Source organism: Cricetulus griseus, chromosome 2 (genome assembly GCF_003668045.3).
Source record: "Cricetulus griseus strain 17A/GY chromosome 2, alternate assembly CriGri-PICRH-1.0, whole genome shotgun sequence".
In the NCBI taxonomy this organism is placed as follows: Eukaryota; Metazoa; Chordata; class Mammalia; order Rodentia; family Cricetidae; genus Cricetulus; species Cricetulus griseus.
This window is the reverse complement of record NC_048595.1, coordinates 445,236,413-445,255,794: the sequence shown is the minus strand read 5'-3', so window position 1 is coordinate 445,255,794 and position 19,382 is coordinate 445,236,413. Positions and strand designations below refer to the sequence as shown.

At 49.9% G+C, this 19,382-nt stretch overlaps 1 protein-coding gene across 8 annotated transcripts; it reads right to left on the bottom strand.

The window, feature by feature from the left end:
• Positions 1 to 1,426: 1,426 nt before the first annotated feature.
• Positions 1,427 to 17,639, bottom strand: Ing5 (inhibitor of growth family member 5). 8 transcript variants are annotated; one of them, XM_027397686.2, is made up of 8 exons: positions 17,501 to 17,639; positions 15,292 to 15,363; positions 12,822 to 13,057; positions 12,368 to 12,479; positions 12,125 to 12,218; positions 7,434 to 7,569; positions 7,254 to 7,315; positions 1,427 to 5,370 (listed from the first exon to the last, which is right to left on the bottom strand). In XM_027397686.2, the coding sequence occupies exons 1-8, from the start codon at positions 17,535 to 17,537 to the stop codon at positions 5,328 to 5,330; spliced, it is 792 nt and encodes a 263-aa protein (XP_027253487.1). In that variant the 5' UTR covers positions 17,538 to 17,639; the 3' UTR covers positions 1,427 to 5,327. The 8 variants fall into 8 exon arrangements, with proteins under 8 accessions (XP_027253487.1, XP_027253488.1, XP_027253490.1 ...); XM_027397687.2 differs by having other exon boundaries at positions 12,125 to 12,215; XM_027397689.2 differs by having other exon boundaries at positions 12,822 to 12,988.
• Positions 17,640 to 19,382: the final 1,743 nt, after the last annotated feature.

The window sequence follows — 19,382 nt, the reverse complement described above, 5'->3', positions numbered from 1 at the left end:
TCTGTTTCAACAAACAAAAAGACCAGCAGTCATGCTAGCAGTAGTAACTCACACCTTTAACCCTACCACTCAGGAGGCCAAGGCAGGCAGATCTCTGTGAATTCCAGACCAGCCTGGTCTTGCAGATCAAATTTCAGGACAACCAAGGCTACACAGAGAAACCCTGTCTGTGATAAATAAATCAGTCAAATAAATAAATAAATCAGTAGTCAGTCACCTACCCACCATTCCAAGACTGGACTTTCCCTTAACCCTAACAATCACCCTGGGACGTGACAGGAGAAACCCTGGAGTATACACAGACAACACAACATGTTGCCACAGGAATCACAGCGGCTGACAAAATGTTTCCCATGAAGGGTGAAAGGCTGGTCTTCATGCTCACCAGTGTCTCGAAACTCAGCACTGTCCAAGGGAATGACTGACATCTCAGTAATGTATATGCCCAGATTCTTATGTGGAAGCCCTAATTCCTAATGTGACTGGGAACAAGGCCTACATGTGTATAATTAAGGCTAAGCAGAGACTTACGGTTGGGACCTGCTATAAAGACACACTAGGGCCTGGGATGTAGCTCAGTTGGCAGAGTACTTGCCTAGTATACTCAGAGCCCTGTATGTCACTATGTAGGCCAGGCTGGTCTGGTACTAGCTGTATAGACCAGCATCAGCCTGCCGGCCTCACAAGTGCTAGGATTATGGGCATGTGCCACCACACCTTTAGTCCCAGCACTCGGGAGGTAGAGGCAGGTGGATCTCTGTGAGTTTGAGCCCAGCTTGGTCTACTAGAGTTCCAGGACAGCCAGAGCTACCTAGTGAGACCCTGCCTCAAAAATAAGTAAATAAGAAACTAGAAGAGACACTAGAGAATTCCCTTCCCACCTAGTCCCACTCACCTTGCCATGAGAGTTCGGTGAGAAGGCAGCTGCCTACAACCCAAGGGCAAAGGCCTCAGCAGGTATCAACCTTGCTTTAAAATCTCCAGAACATTTTGTTAAGGGTGTGTGGGTGTGTGCATGTGTGTGTGCCTGTGTTTGTGTAAACTGCCCAACCAGACCACGACAGTCCTCAAAGGGATGCTGACAACCTCAAGAACCCCCAGGTTGGGGTTCCCATTCCAGGGGAGGCACAGCACATTAGGCAAGTGTTTGACCATGGAGACATGCTCCACCCTCAGGAATACTGTACCCAGCAGCCCTTAGCACCCCCATTCATGCACACATCTCCCATGGGAGCCTGGAGTCCTGGCACTGCCCACTGACTTCCCTGAGTACCCCAACCAAAGCCAAGTGCAGGGTCTTAGGTCCATGAAGTCCTCAGTGGCACCCTGGACTCTTGAGTATATAAATGAACATGAGGCACACTCACTCTGACACAGCGTAGGGATGCTAAATTCATGCCTGTTTACAAAATGATCTACTTTCAAATGTTTCTTCCCAAAAATATTTTATTTATTAAACAATATATCCATAATCCATGATCCAAAAATACAGATATACATCTTTACATTATTTAATAAAAAGATTTACAATAATATCTCTCCTTTACAAAGGGGACATAGGTAATAATTCCTTGAAAATAAAATGTGACATTCATGTTAAAGCTGCATCACCCTGATGGATGGAGTGTGGCAGAGAACGAACACCACAGCACATTCTGAGGGAAAAGACACTTCTTAGACCTCCTTGCTTCAAAGCTCCTCTCAGTATAGGCAGTGAAGACCAGTCTCCGTTCATAGAAAATGGGTTCAAAGCCTGAAATGAATGCCCCTCACTGTTTGGTTTCAAACCCTGAAGACCTAACCTCATAATAGGGCCAACCCTGGCACGGTAGAGCATGGAGGAGTTGATCTCTGGACAGTGTTATTGCTTGAAGCATCCCTGCCAAGGCCTTCTGGGGACAGGTGAGGGATAGAAGGCAAGATGCCATATGCACAGGAGCAAGCAGGTGGCCACCTCCTCAGCCATCCACAAGCCCTCACACCACATGGCTCTTCACTGCAGAGTGGAAGACACAGCCGGTGGCCTGGCTCCTACTGACCTCACCTGCTGGACAGGCAGACGGTCAGCACTGCTTGGACCATCACACCTCTAGCATGTTCACAGATCTTAGGGCTCAGTTTTTTATTAATTCATCATGCTTCTTCTATAAGAAACTGGAGAAATTCAAACTACTGATAATATGCACAGGAAATAGAGAAGATTCCTCTCCTCTTAGCAAAACACTCACGTACTTATAAGGAAAGGGAATGACATAGTGAGGACCCAGCCTTGGCTGCCATAGTGACCTGTGGGGTCACCCTACCCACACACTGTCCAAGAAGCAAGGACAGCTCAAGAGTCAGGTCTCGATGGGCAGTCGTGAAAGAGTATCTGGTCCAACGATGGAGACAGCTAGCTAGGGCTTCCGGAAAGGTGCCCAGCGGCACAGCACCCGAGCTGGAGCTGCTGCTTGACTTCTCCTCGAACATCCTCCTTCCTTGCTCACAGACAGTAACAAAGGGACAAGCACTCCATCAGTGTGTTGGCGAGGACACAACAAACTTTCCTTCCTGCTTCTCTGTTGCTGTTTCGTTGCCAAGGATCAAGCCTAGACCATCATTTTTGGAAGGTGGCTTTGCTCACCACCACACAAACAATGCTACACTGAGCTTCACACAAGGTAGGCTAATTATTCCCCAAACCCATGAACTCTTTTGTTTCCAAGCTATTTGCATCTTATTGGGGGAGGGGCATCATTATAACTGTCAAAAGAAGGGGGGAAAAGCAGATAGAGAAATTTGCAAAAATAAATAAGTCAAAAGTCACTATGTAGGATGGCCCCAGGTGGAAGTCAGGGAAGCCAGCATGACCTCAGGAAGCCAGAAAATGGAGTGTAGCCAGCCTCTAGCACCTCCACTAGGAAACGCTCCTCTGCCTCAGGCTGCATCTCAGGTATTACTCAGCTGCTAAGGCATTATCAGGCAAGATCTGATTTAAAACTTCTTGTGCTTACAGAAATTACAAGAGGTCCAGATATTACAGGTGGCACATGCCTATAATCCCAATATTTCATGGCTCAGGCAGGGTGACTGCTAGTTCAAAGCTAGTCTGAGCTACATAATTAGGCCCTGCCTCCAAATAAATTAAATTAAATTAAAGGATGCATGAGGCCTGACCCCTAGGACTGAAGGGGAAAAAAAGCACTCGGGAGGTAGAGACATGCAGATCTCTGTGAGTTCAAGGCCAGCCTGGACTACAGAGTGAGCTCTAGGGCAGCCAGGACTATACAGAGAAACCCTGTCTCAAAAAAGCAAAAAAAGAAAAAAAAAAAAAAGTTCTGGGTTTGGTCCCTAACATTGCAAAGCCAGACCTGTTAGTGCACATCTGTAACCTTAGCATTTGGGAGATGCAGGAAGGACGATCAAAAGATCAAAGTTATCTTCAGCTACACTGTGAGCTCAAAGCAAGCCTAGGATACATAAGACCTGGTCTTTAAAATAAAAAGGGAAAAGGGAAAAACAAAACAACAAAAAAAACCACCTGTAACTTATCCTCACAAAGCTTTAGAACAACAAAAGGCTAAGAAATGAAAATGTCTAGCTGATGGTGGTAGCGTATACCTTTAATTCCAGCACTCAGGAGGCAGAGGCAGACAAATCTCTGAGTTCAAGGCCAGCCTAGTCTACAGAACTAGTTCCAGGAGAGAAACCCTGTCTCCAAAAATCAAAAACCAAACAAAACAAAACAAAACCAAAAAATGAAAATGTCTATCACATCTAAGCCTGAGAGGTGGTCCTAAAGAAGAAAGCCAGCCCCTCAAACCCAGAGACCACAGGAACCGCATTTCCAAAGCTCCTCCTAGTCTGGAGACAAGCTTACACTGTTGCTTAGCACCTGCTGCCCAGGAAAGGTCAACATGGACCAACTTACTCAGTAGCACGAACACAAGCCATTCCTGTCTCTCTCTCTCTCTTGCTGGGACAGGCTGTGGAGGACACCCTGTCCAGTAGGAACATGACCGTGATGGCATGATGTGGAGCAGATACAACTTCCTCTGTTTTGTTTCCTTTCCTTGGATAAAGTGGGAGGGAAACCTATCTACTTAGACATGACCACCTTAAAATAATGTGCCTGTCTTCAGATAAAAAACTGGCGTCTCCTTAAATTGGAAATTGTGTAACCCAGCTCTGTTTTGTGGGTCGTTTTCTGGCGTGAGGCCAAGGACAGGCCTTCTTAGTTCTCAGAGAGCCTGAGACACTGGGAAACATACCAAAGTCAAAGGAAACCCTCATGACCCTGTCACACTTAAGGAGCCACCACAGGTACACCTCAACAGGCCCTGTGTATATGTCCCCGCCCCCCAAATATTTCCAAAAGACAGTTCAACACTGGTTTTGTGAACACTGGCTAAACAAAGAATAACTCTAGTTTCCTACCTTCATTCTAGAACTGCTATTGGGCACACAAATTCACAAATCATGTCACGTAATTGTAATCCCCCTGAATGTAGGCTTCCTGGTCTAGTGGGATGCAACACAGCAGAGTTCTAAAATCAGCTCACAGCAGACAGACTCACGTCGGAGACACACAGACCCATGACCTTCATGCTATTACAATAATTTCATCTTCACAGTAAAAAAAAAAGTCAGGAATTCCCAGAGAGGTGGAAGCTCAGCCTGGCTGTTTGTCCGCTGTTGGGCGGTGCTGGTTGTGATAAGGGACAGTCCAAGGCTAATGGAAGCTGACTCTCCAGGGAGGGCTGGAAGTTCACACTGAAAAGGCTGGGCATAATCAGAGAGCACTTCCACCTGGGAAGAGCTGCCAGTCCTTTCCAGACACATCAGAGGTATGTTGGCCAGGAGTCCCTGGGCTTCGGTCAGGGTCAGAGCATAACATGGGACAGCGCCTGATAACATTTTGCTCACAGAGCAACAGCTGTGCTTCCATGAGGCCACAAGACAGTCCTGGAAAACATGGACACTCAAGGCTGACCCTCAAGTCACAAAACAGTGGCAGTACACCAGGTTAAAACGTGTTCACCCTGCACCACGCACTTGGCCTACAGCCCCAAGTGACACTCACCACAGGTGGTGTTGCCTTTCCCAGTGCTGGGAGGTTGCAGGAGAGGGGAGCCTGCATGTAAAGTCACCGTGGCAAGTCCCTGTGAGATTGTTCTGTGCAAATGGTGCAGTGGCTTCTTATTTTGGGAAATATCCAAAATGACAACTGGCCACTGGATTTTTAAATATCAGTTGAAATAAGGTAGTTTTAAAATGAAAGATAATATTGCAACATGAGTGAAGAAATATATTAGCTTGCTCTTCAGTCTGGCACAACAGCCTCTGCTCTACTTCTTCTTCCTCTTCTCCTGAACACATCGTGGACAGAACCTGTGACAAGACAGACACGGGGTCAACCTTCTGCATCGTTTCTCCTGGCACACAGGACACCCAAGTATAGACTTCCTACATCCCCCAGGGAAGCCAGAGGACAGCGAGCGACAGCAAGTGGGAGGTGCCATCTTTCTGAGGAGAGCCGGCATTGGAGGCACTAACTTGTCCATGGCTGAAGTTGACTGGTAACAGCCCAGCACAGCCTTGTGATCAAGAAGGTAAGGCTGGTCAGAGATTGAGGTGCCCACCATGAATGGGACACCAAGGGCTGGTGGACTGAACATGCTGAGGACTCTGTGTAGACACAGCCTGAGACAGCTGCACTGGGCCTTGGAGCCTGTATAGGTCCCACAGGTCCGAGTGCTGCAGGTCAAGCACACATCAGAGCCTCAGGCAGTGTTCATGGACACTCAAGAACATGTCAGCCACTCATGATCCAAAGGGACAATCTAGTAAGGTCCCATGTGGGAGACGGTTCTTTGACACACATTATGGCTGACATTACTTCCCACCTGTGCTACAGTGACCATGTCAGTTAGACCTCCCTGTCCCTCTGAGGAAGCCCATGCTGGTAACCTACAGAGACACAAACTGGAACCCCACTCCCCAGTTCTTGTGTCTAGCCCTGGGCCTAGCTCTAAGGTTGATGTCACATCCCAACAGTTTTGCCAGTGCTGTCCCACTCCCTACCTGGGGATCCTGCAAACGATGCCCCATGTCCAACTTGAACTCAAAGGTAGATCCTGCTGCCTCATGAGCCTACTCTTTTCCCTTTCCTCATCCAAGTAATCACCATCCATCAGCAGCCCAGCCACACACCTGCTCTCACATGCCCACTGCCAGCGCAGCCCAGCCCACTTCCACAAGGCATAGGCACAGCCATGGCACCTGCCATATGGTTCTTTTATTTTATTTTATTTTATTTTATTTTGGCTTTTCAAGACAGGGTATTTCTGTGTAGCTTTAGAGCCTGTCCTGGAACTCACTTTTAGACCAGGCTGGCCTCTAACTCACAGAGATCCACCTGCCTCTGCCTCCTGAGTGCTGGGGTGAAAGGTGTGCGCCATCACCGCCCTGAGATATAAAACAAGGAGCCATGCACAGTAGGTATGCCCACTAAGGTGGGATTACATTCACACCACACACATCATAAGCGTACTGACCAAAGTCCTTGCAACACAGCATCCACCCCTCCTTTCCCAGGTGACTCTCAAACTGGCTACAGGCTGATGTTACCATGAGATGCTCCAAGTGTTCCTGCGAGGAAGGCCCAGTTCCTACTATTTCATTTTAAGAACATGCATCCATTCTTAACACAAGTCAACAAAACCAGGTTTTTATTCAAATAAAACCTTGGGAACATCTTGAATAGTAAGTAGCCTCCTGCTGACCGCATGCAGGATGGAAAAAGAATGCATAAGCCTATGCTGTGGTAGATGGAGACCCCTGGGAGGGAAAACACCCATTCTACAGGTACTTCGCGTGTTCTTCATAATTTTTCCCTGGAGATGAGCACTTCCTCTCCTCGTCTTCACTTAAAATAACCTCTACCCAACATGAGCCCGAGGGTGAAGGGGACAAGTTCAGTGATAGAGTTCTGGCCTGGCACACTGGACACACACTGGGGTGGAGGTATGGAGGGAACCCTTCTTTAAAGGGCTGTAGTGTAAATACTATATACACCCAGGTAAGCTGAGCAGTAGATCGATCTCTCTCTCTCTCTCTCTCTCTCTCTCTCTCTCTCTCTCTCTCTGTAAATTTGCTGCCGCCACCGCCACCCCTCCCCAGACAGGACCAATGCTGAAGAAGTATGGAGACATACAACAAGACCCAGAGCACCAGACAGGCTTGCCCAAGGCTGCAGTCACCCCCATACTAACCACTTTCCTTTGGGCTTTGTGGTGAGATCCACGCAGGCAAAGTGAAACCACTCAATTGGACACTGCAAAGCAAGGGGGAAAGTCTGGTCACACCCGTGCACTCTGTTTGTTAGACACAGAGAGCCTCCCACCTGCCCGGATCTACAAGGTGTGTCCCATTATCCTTTGAGATCCACTCACGTCTGGATTGTCACAGCCAATCATCTCCCCGTAGGACACCTGGTGGCACAGGCAGTATGTAGGCTCATTCGGATCCACAGGCATGTCCAGCACGTCAGAGGGGTGCACAGAGAGGATGCTGTCAGTAAACTCAGACCTGAAGAGAGAAAGGCTCTGCTGACAACAGGGCACCAGAGGGAAGGCAGCAGACTCGTGAGGCCACACTGCAGCCCTCCCACCAATGGCCAGGGCGCCTCTACCCTGGAACCAAAGATGCGTGCAGGCTCCTCTAAGGAAGCAATCTACAATGTCTCTGGATTAATGATCACCCATAAACTTGCTTCCACTTTTCTTGTTACTGGGGCCCGGGAACAGTCCTAACACCCATCACTGGGATTCATCCGCAAGGATAACCTCAAAACCTTCCAGCCAAATCTCTCCTGAGAATTTATAGTGAGGACGATATGGCGTGCTCATTATCAGTTGAATAGAGTCCCTTGAACTAATACCAGCCACAAACCTAGGGGCAGCAGCAAACAGCAAACAGAAATCACACTACCCTCATATCAGCAAAGGCTCCAGAGGCAGGCAGTGGGGTCTGGAATTGCTAACAGCACTCACTAGCAACTAAATCCAACACCAGCCATTGCTGTCTACTGGGGACAAAGACCCCTCCCACAGAACAAGGCTGCTGCTTTCCCTGGACTTCCCTTGTGTGTCAGCTGCCACCTCCTGAGGGACAAGAACAGCCCTACCCCACCCCCGCCGGCAGATAGCTAATATCTGAGGAATCATCTGTGTCTTACCCTAGGCTGACCTAAGGGTGGAGGCACTCACCAGCTCTGATGGAGCCAATGGACTGACAGCCCTCCTCCCCTGACAAGGGTCAGTGCATCCTCGGCACCTACCCCAAACCACACACTGGCAGCCCCTCCTAGCCTTCTGTGAGTTCCAAGTATCCACCCATCAACCTCACCCAGCTGCCCAGCAGGCTAACAAGAGCCAGCTTGGTACACACTACCCTGCTCACTCCCCAGTGCCCGAAGCTGCCCCTGGGCTCTGAACAGCAGCCTGGCAAGAATCCTACTCCTTCACCTTCCCCCGTAACTGCTGCCAGCACAGCACTGCCCCACCCTTTACTGTAGAGCAGAAAACTTAACTTATTCTTTACATGTATTTTTCCGTGTACACTGTAGGGCAGTCTGGGCAGTATAATCCCTACATCTGTACTACCACTATCCATGCTCACCCCTGAACTAGGCATGTATAGTGACAAATAAATATGGCCATTTCCATGAGGGTTATGGCGAATACAAAGCATGACACAGCTGTAGACAGGAAGCAAGACACAGAAGCCTGGCTCCTAGCCTCTGAATTCCTGCGTGTCCCAGGTCATACAGTATATCTACATCCTAGCCCAGCACCTAGGAGGCTCTGCAACTGGGGCCTCTCCTCAGCAGGTAACCCATGCCTTCACAGAAATGCCACAAAAACACGTCTGAGTCCAAGCACTCTATAATATGGCTTTCAAGCGACCCCCAAGAGGTCCTTCAAGTGGGAAACTTAGACCCGGGACACTCTACCTCGACTCCTGGCCTCCGTGGTCTCTGTGTGGCCTACTGTCCATGGACACCATGCAGCCCCTCTGAGGCAGCAAGCCAAGCCCAGAAGTGTGCCTGCCTCTGCTGCTCAATTCTACCAGGTACACGGACCTTCCCCACAGGAAGATCCACCATCCAGCTATCATAGGGAGCCACAGCCATTCAGCTGACATGTGACCTGAAGCTTAAGACTGCAGGTTCAGTCAGTCAGGTGTGGGGATACCCGTCTTTAATGCAGCCCTTGGAAAGCTGAGGAAGGAGGAGCCTGAGTTCAAGGCCTTTATATCCCCAACTATAAAGGAAGTCCAGGGCCAGCTTGTACATACTAGGACCCTGTCTCTGAAACAGAAAACAAAACATAGGAAAGAGCAGAAGCAGCTGAGAAGACTACCTAGTATCTAGTACCCCACAGGCAGTCCCTGGCCCTTGGCTAGGCAAGCTCCCCTCCCCAGATGTGGCCAGGAAACTCTCTCCAGACAGCACCGTGAGCTTCCCTAACAACCCAGGTAGCCCAGCTGGGACCTAGCTGCTTATCCAAGCTTTGGGATAAGGAACTGCATGCAGAAGAAACTGACCCCTTTGTTCCCACAGACAGGCAGGTCTTGGCTTGCCAGAAAACCAGGCCCTGGGGCGGCCAAGGAACTGAACATTGACCTTAGCTTATGGGACCTTCCATGAGAAACAGATGGGGTCTGGCAGTTCTAGGAAAGTAACTCTGCCTGATACCTATCCTCTGGCCAAGTGGCCAGTGAGCCACGAGAACCTGACTGAGCACTTCTCATCTAGGTCATGAAAAAAGCCCCACCAAACACAGGCTAGGGACAAAGACTGTGCAGCAACAGACAAGTGTCTGTGTGGCTTCAGAGAAGCCACACCAAGCTCCCCCCTGCCTGCTTGGACTGAAGCGCTGAATGCCTTCAGTCTCTCTGATACCTCCTCCATGGAAGGTGCTCTTGCATCAGATGTCAAGGCCTGATCACACCCCTTCTTCTAGCAGTCTCCCCTGTCAGGCATATGCAAATTGGGATAGTGGCCCAGACAGGAAATGGGCCAAGGCAAAGTCAATACAGAGAAGGTACCCTACAACTGTCACCATCCAGCCACCACTACAGTGAGCCAGCAATCAGGTCTGAAAGCAGTGAGTGTCTCCTAAGCAACAGACATAACTCAACAGCCTGCCTCATCTGAGTTTTTAGGAGCAGTTACAATGCCTGTCTTATACCTGAGGCCTTAGGGGGATGCTCCAGCCAGTGGGTTCTGGCTTCTCCACAACCTACAGAGCCCTATACTGGGCTCCTGTGCTGAAGACATTATGTGAAACACTCAGTGAAGAAAACAGCAGCAAGAATGTCTGTGCAAACCTAGAAGCACAGCCTCTGGGTTCTGGGGAAGGAAAGAGCAGCCATCATGCTTCCACCCTGAGTCAGAAATACAAAATTCAAAACTACCTTACAGGCAGCATTTGGAACTGGGTGATCTGTGACAGGAGAGGGGCTGTCCATCCACTAGATTTGGCAAGAAGGGTGGCCCAGTTTCCAATGTAACACTTTAGGACCTACACGTGGTAGTCATGTACACCCAGGATATGTGCTGAATATGAGAACTAAATGAGCTATATATATGTCAACAAAGGCAAAGTGACAATTCCCTCATCTCCAGAGTCTGTGAGACCTGGGCTGCTTTCACAGCCAGTCTCTCCTCAAGCCAAAAGCAGTGTGTGCAGTATGAAGCCAACTTACAGAAGATACACAGCCTTTCGAAATGTTAACGTTGACGGAAAAGAACTTTAAATTGCTATCCTAAGTAAATTAGTGCTCAGCAATCGGGATGCCGGAGTTCAAGGTTCATTGCTTTTTGGCCAGAGTAAGTAAGACCTTAGACCTTATCTCATTCATAAATAAATAAATAAATAAATAAATAAATAAATAAATAAGAAAGGAGCCATATCTGTATTTTTAAGAAGGGGATCAGGTCAAATGGGTGCTCTAGAACTGAAAACTACCATCTGTGGTATCAACACAAGAGTTGCTAACCTATAGTCTGATCCTCTCCCAAATGAGCAGATACCTGTAACCACAGCTGCACAGATGGCACAGCCCACTGGTTAGATCCACACTTGATGGGCTATTAAAGAAAAAGGCTGAGGTCATTAAAGTAGGAAGAAGACATACCGGAAAGAAGGATCCAGAAAGGGGAGAGGGGGTAAATGCATATGATCAAAATACATTATATACAAGTATGAAACTGTCAGAGACTTTTTTTAATTTAAAGCTAAAAATTTAGGGCCTGTACTCTCAGTACTTAGGAGACTAAGGACAGAAGATCATTAGTTCAAGGGCAGCCTGGGCCAAAACTCACACACACAAAACCACAACCACACTGTGCGGACTGGGGTGCAGCTTAGTGACAGATCTAGTGCTCGTGCTTAGCATATGCAAGGCCCTGGGTTCCACTCCATGAGCCAAGACGTTCAAAAACCAGCTTCCTGCCTTTGCCCTTTCGTCAAGAACTAGCTTCCCGGCCGTCCCCAGAACTCACGGTCATTTCACTTCGCCATTCCCCTTTAGTCCAAACATCATTTCAGTGAAATAGCACAATGCCTCTGGGGGCAGAAACAATGGGAGTTTCAAGATAAATGACACATGTGAATGCAGTCACCTAGTTTAACACCAAATTTGTATAAAACACACATCAATGTATAAAGCCATCATTAACAGTAAGTTCAGCTAATTAAAGGATGGCTTCTACCCAGCACTGTCAGTAAGAACGCAGCATTCTCCTGACACCCAGGGGGGCACACACACCAACTCGGAGAAGGGGTTGTCACTACAGCAGTCTCCTGACACCCAGGGGGGCACACACACCAACTCGGAGGAGGCGTCTGTCACTGCCTCAAGTAAAACTGGCCTTCTGCACGCAGACGCTCAGACTCCTACAGCCCCCTGGTCATTCTGACCACCAAGGACATAAAGAGACTGTCCAAGGACCATTGTGACCCTGTCTGTCTCAGAGTGTGTGACGTACTAGGGTAGTGGGGGATTCGCGCAGGCGCATTCTCCCCGCTGCTTGAAACTGGTGTTCCATTGGAACAAGAGGGAGGAAACCTCTTACCCGCTTTTATGCTTCTTCTTCTTTGGAGTGTCCTCTTCTGATGTTCTCCTGCCTCGGCCCCGGGAGCTTCTTTTTTCTTTCTGACTCCGACCTTCTGAAGGACAAAGACCCCCATTATTATCAAAGAACAGACCAAAGAGGAGCAAGATTCACCCAGATTCATTCACCATCATGTGCCTAACACATTTAGACAAAAGCCTTCAAAACTGCAATCCCTAGCAAACAGAACATCAGCCAACTTGCTTTTCAAGCTTCGTGGTCCAGTGCTTTCAAAGTCACTTCCGTCCATTCTGTCCTTCAAGTCAGCCTCAAAGCGCGCCAGGTCAGCATCAAGCCTTCGGATGTGTTTATCCACCTGCAAAAGGGATGTGTTTATCCACTTGAAAACGTGACTTCACAGTAAAATGAAGGCCAGGGATGCAGCTTGGTGGCTCAGAACTTGCCTGGTATGCACAAGGCCATGGACTAGGTCTCCCTAGCACCCCAAGAAAACACCAACAATGGTTCTACCAACAAGCAAGACAAACGGCCCAAAAAACAAAATCATGGGAGCAGGCCCAGATGAAGGCTCCCAGTGCATCCTCTCTCTGGGTGCTCCGAACTCCCACCCTCGCTAGATACCCCTTGCCGCTCATCTTTCTCCTTCTGGGGCATGGAAGGCAGGAGTTAAAGCCTGCACTTCGCCCCCTGCACTCACCATCTCATAGGTCTGCATGGCCAGCTGCACCTTGTCATCGCTGTACTCCTTGCACTTGTTGTAGGCGCTCTGGATCTTCTGTAGGTGCTCCACACGCTGCTCTGAAGAAAGAGTCTTCACTGTGGAAATATACTCTGCAGCCAGGATGTCGATCTCTGCTTTCTTATCTGACAGACAGGTGAGAAGCGGAAGCAAGAGGTAGAGGGACATGCATCCAAGATGCTGGTGGGAAGAGGCTGGCGGGAGCGTCACTGCATGTCAGTGTGCGGTGTCTGGTCAGCAAATTACCCAGGACAGGCCTAGCACAAGTTGTCAAGCTGCCCTCTGACTCTCCTGAACAGTACATTTTATGGTTATCTACCTAGCTCCTGGTGTACAACTTAGTCACATACCCAGAGGAGAAGCACTTAAGAAAACACACAGAGCAGCCAAAAGCAAGAAACCATGAAAAAATCCAACCCACAGTAAGACTAGTGAGAGCACCTAGCAGCAGAAGGAACAACTAGTGACTCACAACCCTCCGGCTGACTCCAACGGATGCTGACAGTGAGCAACAAAGTAAAAACTCCCTGCATGCTTCCACTGACACCAACGGCAGAGACACAGACAGCTCTGTTCTAACCGAGAAGTGGGGCTTCTTCAGATGACAGCCATTAACGTGCAGTTCAGAGCAGACATTAATTTGCACACAAAAATCAATAGCGACATCATACAACAATGCCTTCCAGACACAAATTTTCTTTTGTTTAGACTCGAGTTGCACCCACCCAAATAGTTCATTATCAGGACATTCCAAAACTGAGGAACATAAAAATCCAAGATACTCCTGGTCCAAAGCATTTTGGATAAGGAATACTCACTTATAAACAGTGCACAGAAATGGGGAAAATTTTTAAAGGAGAAAAGCAGTAAATATTCTGACTGAAAAGGACAATAGTTGAAAAGCTATGATTAAGAATCTGTGTAGGGGGGCTGGAGAGATGGCTCAGAGGTTAAGAGCACTGACTGCTCTTCCAGAGGTCCTGAGTTCAACTCCCAGCAACCACATGGTGGCTCACAACCATCCATTATAAGATTGGTGCCCTCTTCTCATGTGCAGATATACATGGAAGCAGAATGTTGTATACATAAAAAAAAAAAAAAGAAAAAAAGAAAAAAGAAAAAAGAATCTGTGTAGGAAGCCAGGAAACAGGCTGGGGAAATAGCTCAGTGGGTTAAGTCACTGCTGTGAAAGCATAAGGACACAAGTTCAAATCCCCAGAACCCACTTAAATGCCAAGTGCAGTAGCACGTGCCTCTGTAACTCCAGCGCACTTACTGGGAGGCGGGCGCCAGAGATGGGAAAATCCCAGCTAGCCTGATATATGCAGCAGTGAACAAGAAAAGAGACCTTGTCTCACACCAGGTAGAAGGTGAGGCCTGAACCCAAGTCTGTCCTGTCCTCTGACCCCTACACATATGCCATGGCAAGTGCATCTCCTCACACATGTGTACACACATATCATACACACAGAGATTAAAACAAAAAAAGAAACTATAGCAGAGTCAAAAACACCAGCACAACCAGGCAGTGTGGCACATGTGTTTAATACCAGCACTTGGGAAGCAGAGGCAAGAGAATCTCTGTGAATTTGAGGACAGCCTGGTCTACAGAGTGAGTTCTAAGACAGGCTCCAAAGCTACAGAGAGAAACCCTGTCTTAGGGAAAAAAAAAAAAAAAAAAAAAAAAAAAAAAAAAAAAAAGCAGCAGCATTCTCCTCCCTACCCCTACACTCAGAGGGCTATACTGGGAGTTCAGGGCCAGCTTAGGCTACAGAACAAAACCCTGTCTCAAAATAAACAAGTAAATAAATAAGTGTCCGAGATGGGCATCATGATACACACCTCATAACCCAGCATTCAGGAGGCAGATGCAGGTGGATCCCTATGAGTTTTGGACCAGCCTAGTCTACACAGCCAGTTCCAAGCCAGCCAAGGCTACACATAGTAAGACCTTGTCTCAAAAACAAAAACAAAAACAAAACAAGAGCCTTTAATCCCAGCACTTGGAAGGCAGAGACAGGCAGATCTCTGTGAGTTTTGAGGCCAGCCTGGTCTACAGAGCAAGTGCCAGGATAGGCTCCAAAACCACAAAGAAACCCTGTCTCAAAAAAACAAAAACAACAGCAACAAAAAGTACCAAGTCAGACAGACAGTGGTGTATGCCTTTAGTCCTTGCACTCAGGAAGGAGGGGCAGGTGGATCTCTGTGAGTTTGAGGACAACCTGTCTACAAAGTGAGCTCCAGGACAGCAAGGGCTACAGAGAAACACAAAAAGCAACCATGACAAAAAGTACCAGCACTGCCTCCAAGACATTGTGCAATGCAAATCCTGTGCTCTACCAGGCCCCTTGTAGCTCTCTGACATCCCATGCCCTTTACTATCTCTCTCCCTGATCAATGGTCAAAATTCAGCTTAGGCTATACCCACCTTCTGTTCTCTGGTCTAGCTCTCTCATCAGCTGGAAGTTCCTCTGAAGTTCACAGGGAAGGTTCTCAATGCCTGAAAGAGACATCAGTAAGTGCTGTACTTCTCAGTAGACAAAAATCTACCCCCAGGGATGGAGAAATGGCTTGGCTGTTAAGAGCACTTACTGCTCTTCCAGAGGACCCAAGCTCAATTCAAATCCCTGTGTGAAAGCTCACAGCCATCTATAACTCCAGTTCTAAGGGATCTCTGATGCCCTCTCTGACCTCAGAGGGTACTGCACACATGTGGTGTGTAGACATACATGCAGGCAAAACACACATACATGAAATAAAAAACAAATAAATCTTTAGAAAAAAAACAATAAACAACAAAATCTCCAGGGCCCTCCAGTTTGGGGACTAAAATGATTAAGGCCATTTTAGGGGCAGGTACCAACAGTCTGACAGTTTCAGAAGCACTGGCAGCTCAAAGGGAGAATGCAGGAACCTGCCCCCAGCATACGCAGACAGACACCTCACCCCATCCCCAGGCCACACCACTCCTGAACTGCATCTTCCGAAGCTCAAGCCAGAACCTGAGTTCTCCTTCATTTCTCCAACTTTATCCTGATACCTACTGTACCAGGAACCATACACCAAGTGGTTCTAAGACATGCTCTCTCTGCTCGGTCCAACATATTAGCCTCTTGCCACACAGTTGTGAGCACTGGAAAAGCAAACAGTGCCACGGAGCAGCTCACCAGACCCTGTGGTTAGGCTGAGCTGGTGGGCAAACCAGCCCGTGCTGCTTTCCTGATTGTCTGCCTGCACTAAGCTTTCAGCAGACTCCAGATGCCTTCTGGGTCTTGTCACACTCCAAGTACTCTCCACAGCCAATAAGGCCAGCGTTTTAGGCCCGCATCTTAGAAAACTTGCTGCTATAACTTCCTGAGCTCCCCAAGACATTATCATCCACAGCCCGACTCCCAGGGCCCTTGGCAGCATTCTATCCTCCAGGGACCTTTAACTGCAGCCTCCGGAACTACATTTATTCACAGGCTTAATCTGCTGTGAACTTTAAAAAAAAGGGGGGGGGGGCTGGAGAGAAGGCTCAGCGGTTAAGAACACTGGTTGCTCTTCCAGAGGACCCAGGTTCAATTCCCAGAACCCACATGGCAGCTCATAGCTATCTGTAACTCCCGTTCCAGGGGATCGGATGCCCTCATACAGACAAGACATCAATGTACATAAAGTAAAATTAAATTGTTTAAAAAAAATAAAAATAGCCAGGCGTTAGTGGCACACGACTTTAATCCCAGCAACTCGGGAGGCAGAGGCAGGAGGATCTCTGTGAGTTCGAGGCCAGCCTGGTCTCCAGAGCAAGTGCCAGGATAGGCTCCAAAGCTACACAGAGAAACCCTGTCTCGAAAAACCAATAAATAAATAAATAAATAAATGGGAGGGAGTGTGTCCCTACTATCAGTGAGTTGTGGAGAAATGGGGTTCCTTCCCACAGGTGGCCAGCACTGAAATGAACCCATCTTGGATCCACATCAGAACGCCCACTGGAGGGGCTTCAGAGTGAAGACGGATCACCTTGGAGACCCACTTCCCAAGCCCTGCTAGACAGTCAAAGCTGAGGGGCGCCCCCGCCACCCTAAAGAGTGGGAAATAATCCTCTCAATTCTCGCCGGGAGCCAATCTCACCATCCATAAATAAACGGAGGAGGGCACGCCTGGGATCTCGTCAAAGATCAACCCGTTACACGGGGCATCCTCCCTTGCCGGGCTGGCTTGTGACAACACGAGTTTCCCGCGAGAAAGAACCGCACCCCGCTCGCTCGCTCGCCCAGAGCTCCCTACGCCCGCTCGGAAAGCAAACACCACAGCAGCAGGTTAGGAAGGGGCGGGCCTTCCCCCACGCCAGACTCAACGAGAGGGGAGGGGCTCGGGGCGTGGCCGGCGTCGGGGTGGGGCTGAAGCGGAGGGGGCGGGCTGAGCCGCAGGCCCCGCCCCTCCGTGACGCACCTGGAATTGGCGCGGCGGAGGCGGCGGGACCCCCGCGCCGCGCCCCCCTCCACCCACGGCCCCGCCCCAGGCCGGCCGTGAGCCCCACTGTCCCCCGGGCCAGTCCCCGTCCGCGGCCGCGCCCGGGGCCCCGCGGGTCGCGGTGGGCCAGGGGCGGCGGCGGCGCAGCCCGGCGAGGGCGGCGGCTCGGCCAGGGTGCTTACTGTCCAGATAGTGCTCCAAGTACATGGCAGTCGCCATCTTCGCTGCGGCCACGCTCGGGGTCTGCGCGAGCGGGCGGTGCCGCGGACTCGGGGCGGGGCGGCGCCGCGCGCTCACTATTCATGAGCCGCGCGCGCCGATTGGCCGGAGAAGGGGCGGGGCGCGCCAGGGCCCTCCCCCACGCTTCCGGCCGGCTGCGGTCGCCAGGCGGCGCCGCGGGGTTTTCGCTGAGGGAAGCCGGGCGGGCGGTGGAGTCGCCTCGCGCTTTGCAACGCGGAACTCTGACGGCCGCGTTCCGAGCCTTGGCGCTGCCCCGTGGAGCGCTCGACGGGCGACCTCGCCTGCACGTGTCCAAGCTTCACCTTCCGGCCGACACCTGCCGCGAGCGGCCCGGGGGGGGGGGGGGCTCAGACCCGGCGGAGCCGAGAGCTGGTGCGAGCTGCCTGCGGGGCGGTGTGGTGTGGTGCCGTGCAGCTGGCGGCGAGGTCCTCGGGGAAGGAGACGACCCGCCGCCCCCTCCCACGCACACACGCACCCGCCACCCCCTCACACACGCACACACACGCTCACACACACACCCGCCACCCCCTCACACACGCACACACACAAACACCCGCCACCCCCTCACACACACACGCTCACACACGCACGCCACCCCCTCACACACACACACGCTCACACACTCACGCATAAACACACCCGCCACACCCTCACACACACTCACGCATAAACACACCCGCCACACCCTCCCATACACACGCTCCCACTCGCGCGGGCCTTGGTTAAAACACTGATGCTCTTTGTTGCTGTGTGGCCCCGAAGGGGCGTGCCCACACGTGGTGAAGAAGCCATGCACACCTCCATGCCTGCCCCCCCCAAAAAAAAAACCTAGAAAAGCCGGGCGTGGCGGCACGTGCAGAAGCAGGTGTATCTCCATGAGTTCAAGGACTGTCCTGTCTACATAACGAGTCCTATGCCGCCCACACTAGCTAGACCTCGTCACAATTTTTTTTTTTTTTTACTTAAAAAAAATGAAGTTAGCGAGGCTATGGTAGCACACGCCTTAATCCCAGCACAGCAGAGGCAGGCGGATCTCTGAGTTCGAGGTTAGGCAGGTCTACAGGGTGAGTTCAGGACAGCCAAGGCTACATGGAGAAACCCTGTCTCTAAAAACAAAAGGGGAGGGCTGCCACTTCAGTATGTCAGATGGTGGGATCGTGTGTGCTCCCTCTGTGTCTGAACCTTACTCGGTGTTATCGTGGATGCGTTTGCCAGTCACCATGTATCTCTCTGCCACACAGAACCTGCTAAGATTAGGAAATTATCTCCAGCAAAGTTTCATGGGCGAAATTTTAGGTGCCACGTGCCAATCCTGCTTGTGCTCTGTAACTTCACGCTGGTCAGAAGCACGTATCCTAAAAGGCCGAGGGTCAAGGGCAGCTGGGGCTACAGCGACAGTGTGGGAACTACCCCTCACATCCTCAACCTTTCAGATTGTTGGTTGTACAATTTTTTAGTTTTTTTTTTTTTTTTACGTGTATGAGTGTTTTTCACACATGTATATATGAGCATCACGTGCATGCTTGGTGCCCAGGAAAGCCGGAAAAGGGAATCAGATCCCCTGAAACTAGAGTGTGTGAGCCACCAGGTGGATACTGAGAATGAACCCAGTTCCTCTGCAAGAGCAGCTTTTAAACTGAGCCATCTCTTCAGCCCCCTCAAAACCAGGGGTTTCCCTTTTCTTTTGGGTTTTCTGAGACAGGGTTTCCCTATTATGTAGCTCTGGCTATGCACAAACTTGCTAAGGTAGTAGACTAGGCTGGCTTTGAACTCATACATCAGCTGCCTCTGCCTCCCCAGTGCTGGGACTAAGGGCAAGAGCCA

What these genes read in the sequence shown, in the direction of transcription:
- Ing5 (XM_027397686.2), bottom strand. Translation starts at nt 17,537, where the DNA reads ATGGCGACTGCCATGTACTTGGAGCACTATCTGGACA. An exon ending in GCTAGACCAGAGAACAGAAG is followed by an intron (nt 13,058 to 15,291) that starts GTGGGTATAGCC and finishes CGCTCCCGCCAG; the next exon opens with CCTCTTCCCACCAGCATCTT. An exon ending in AAGAAGAAGCATAAAAGCGG is followed by an intron (nt 7,570 to 12,124) that starts GTAAGAGGTTTC and finishes TTCTCTCTTCAG; the next exon opens with GTCTGAGTTTACTGACAGCA.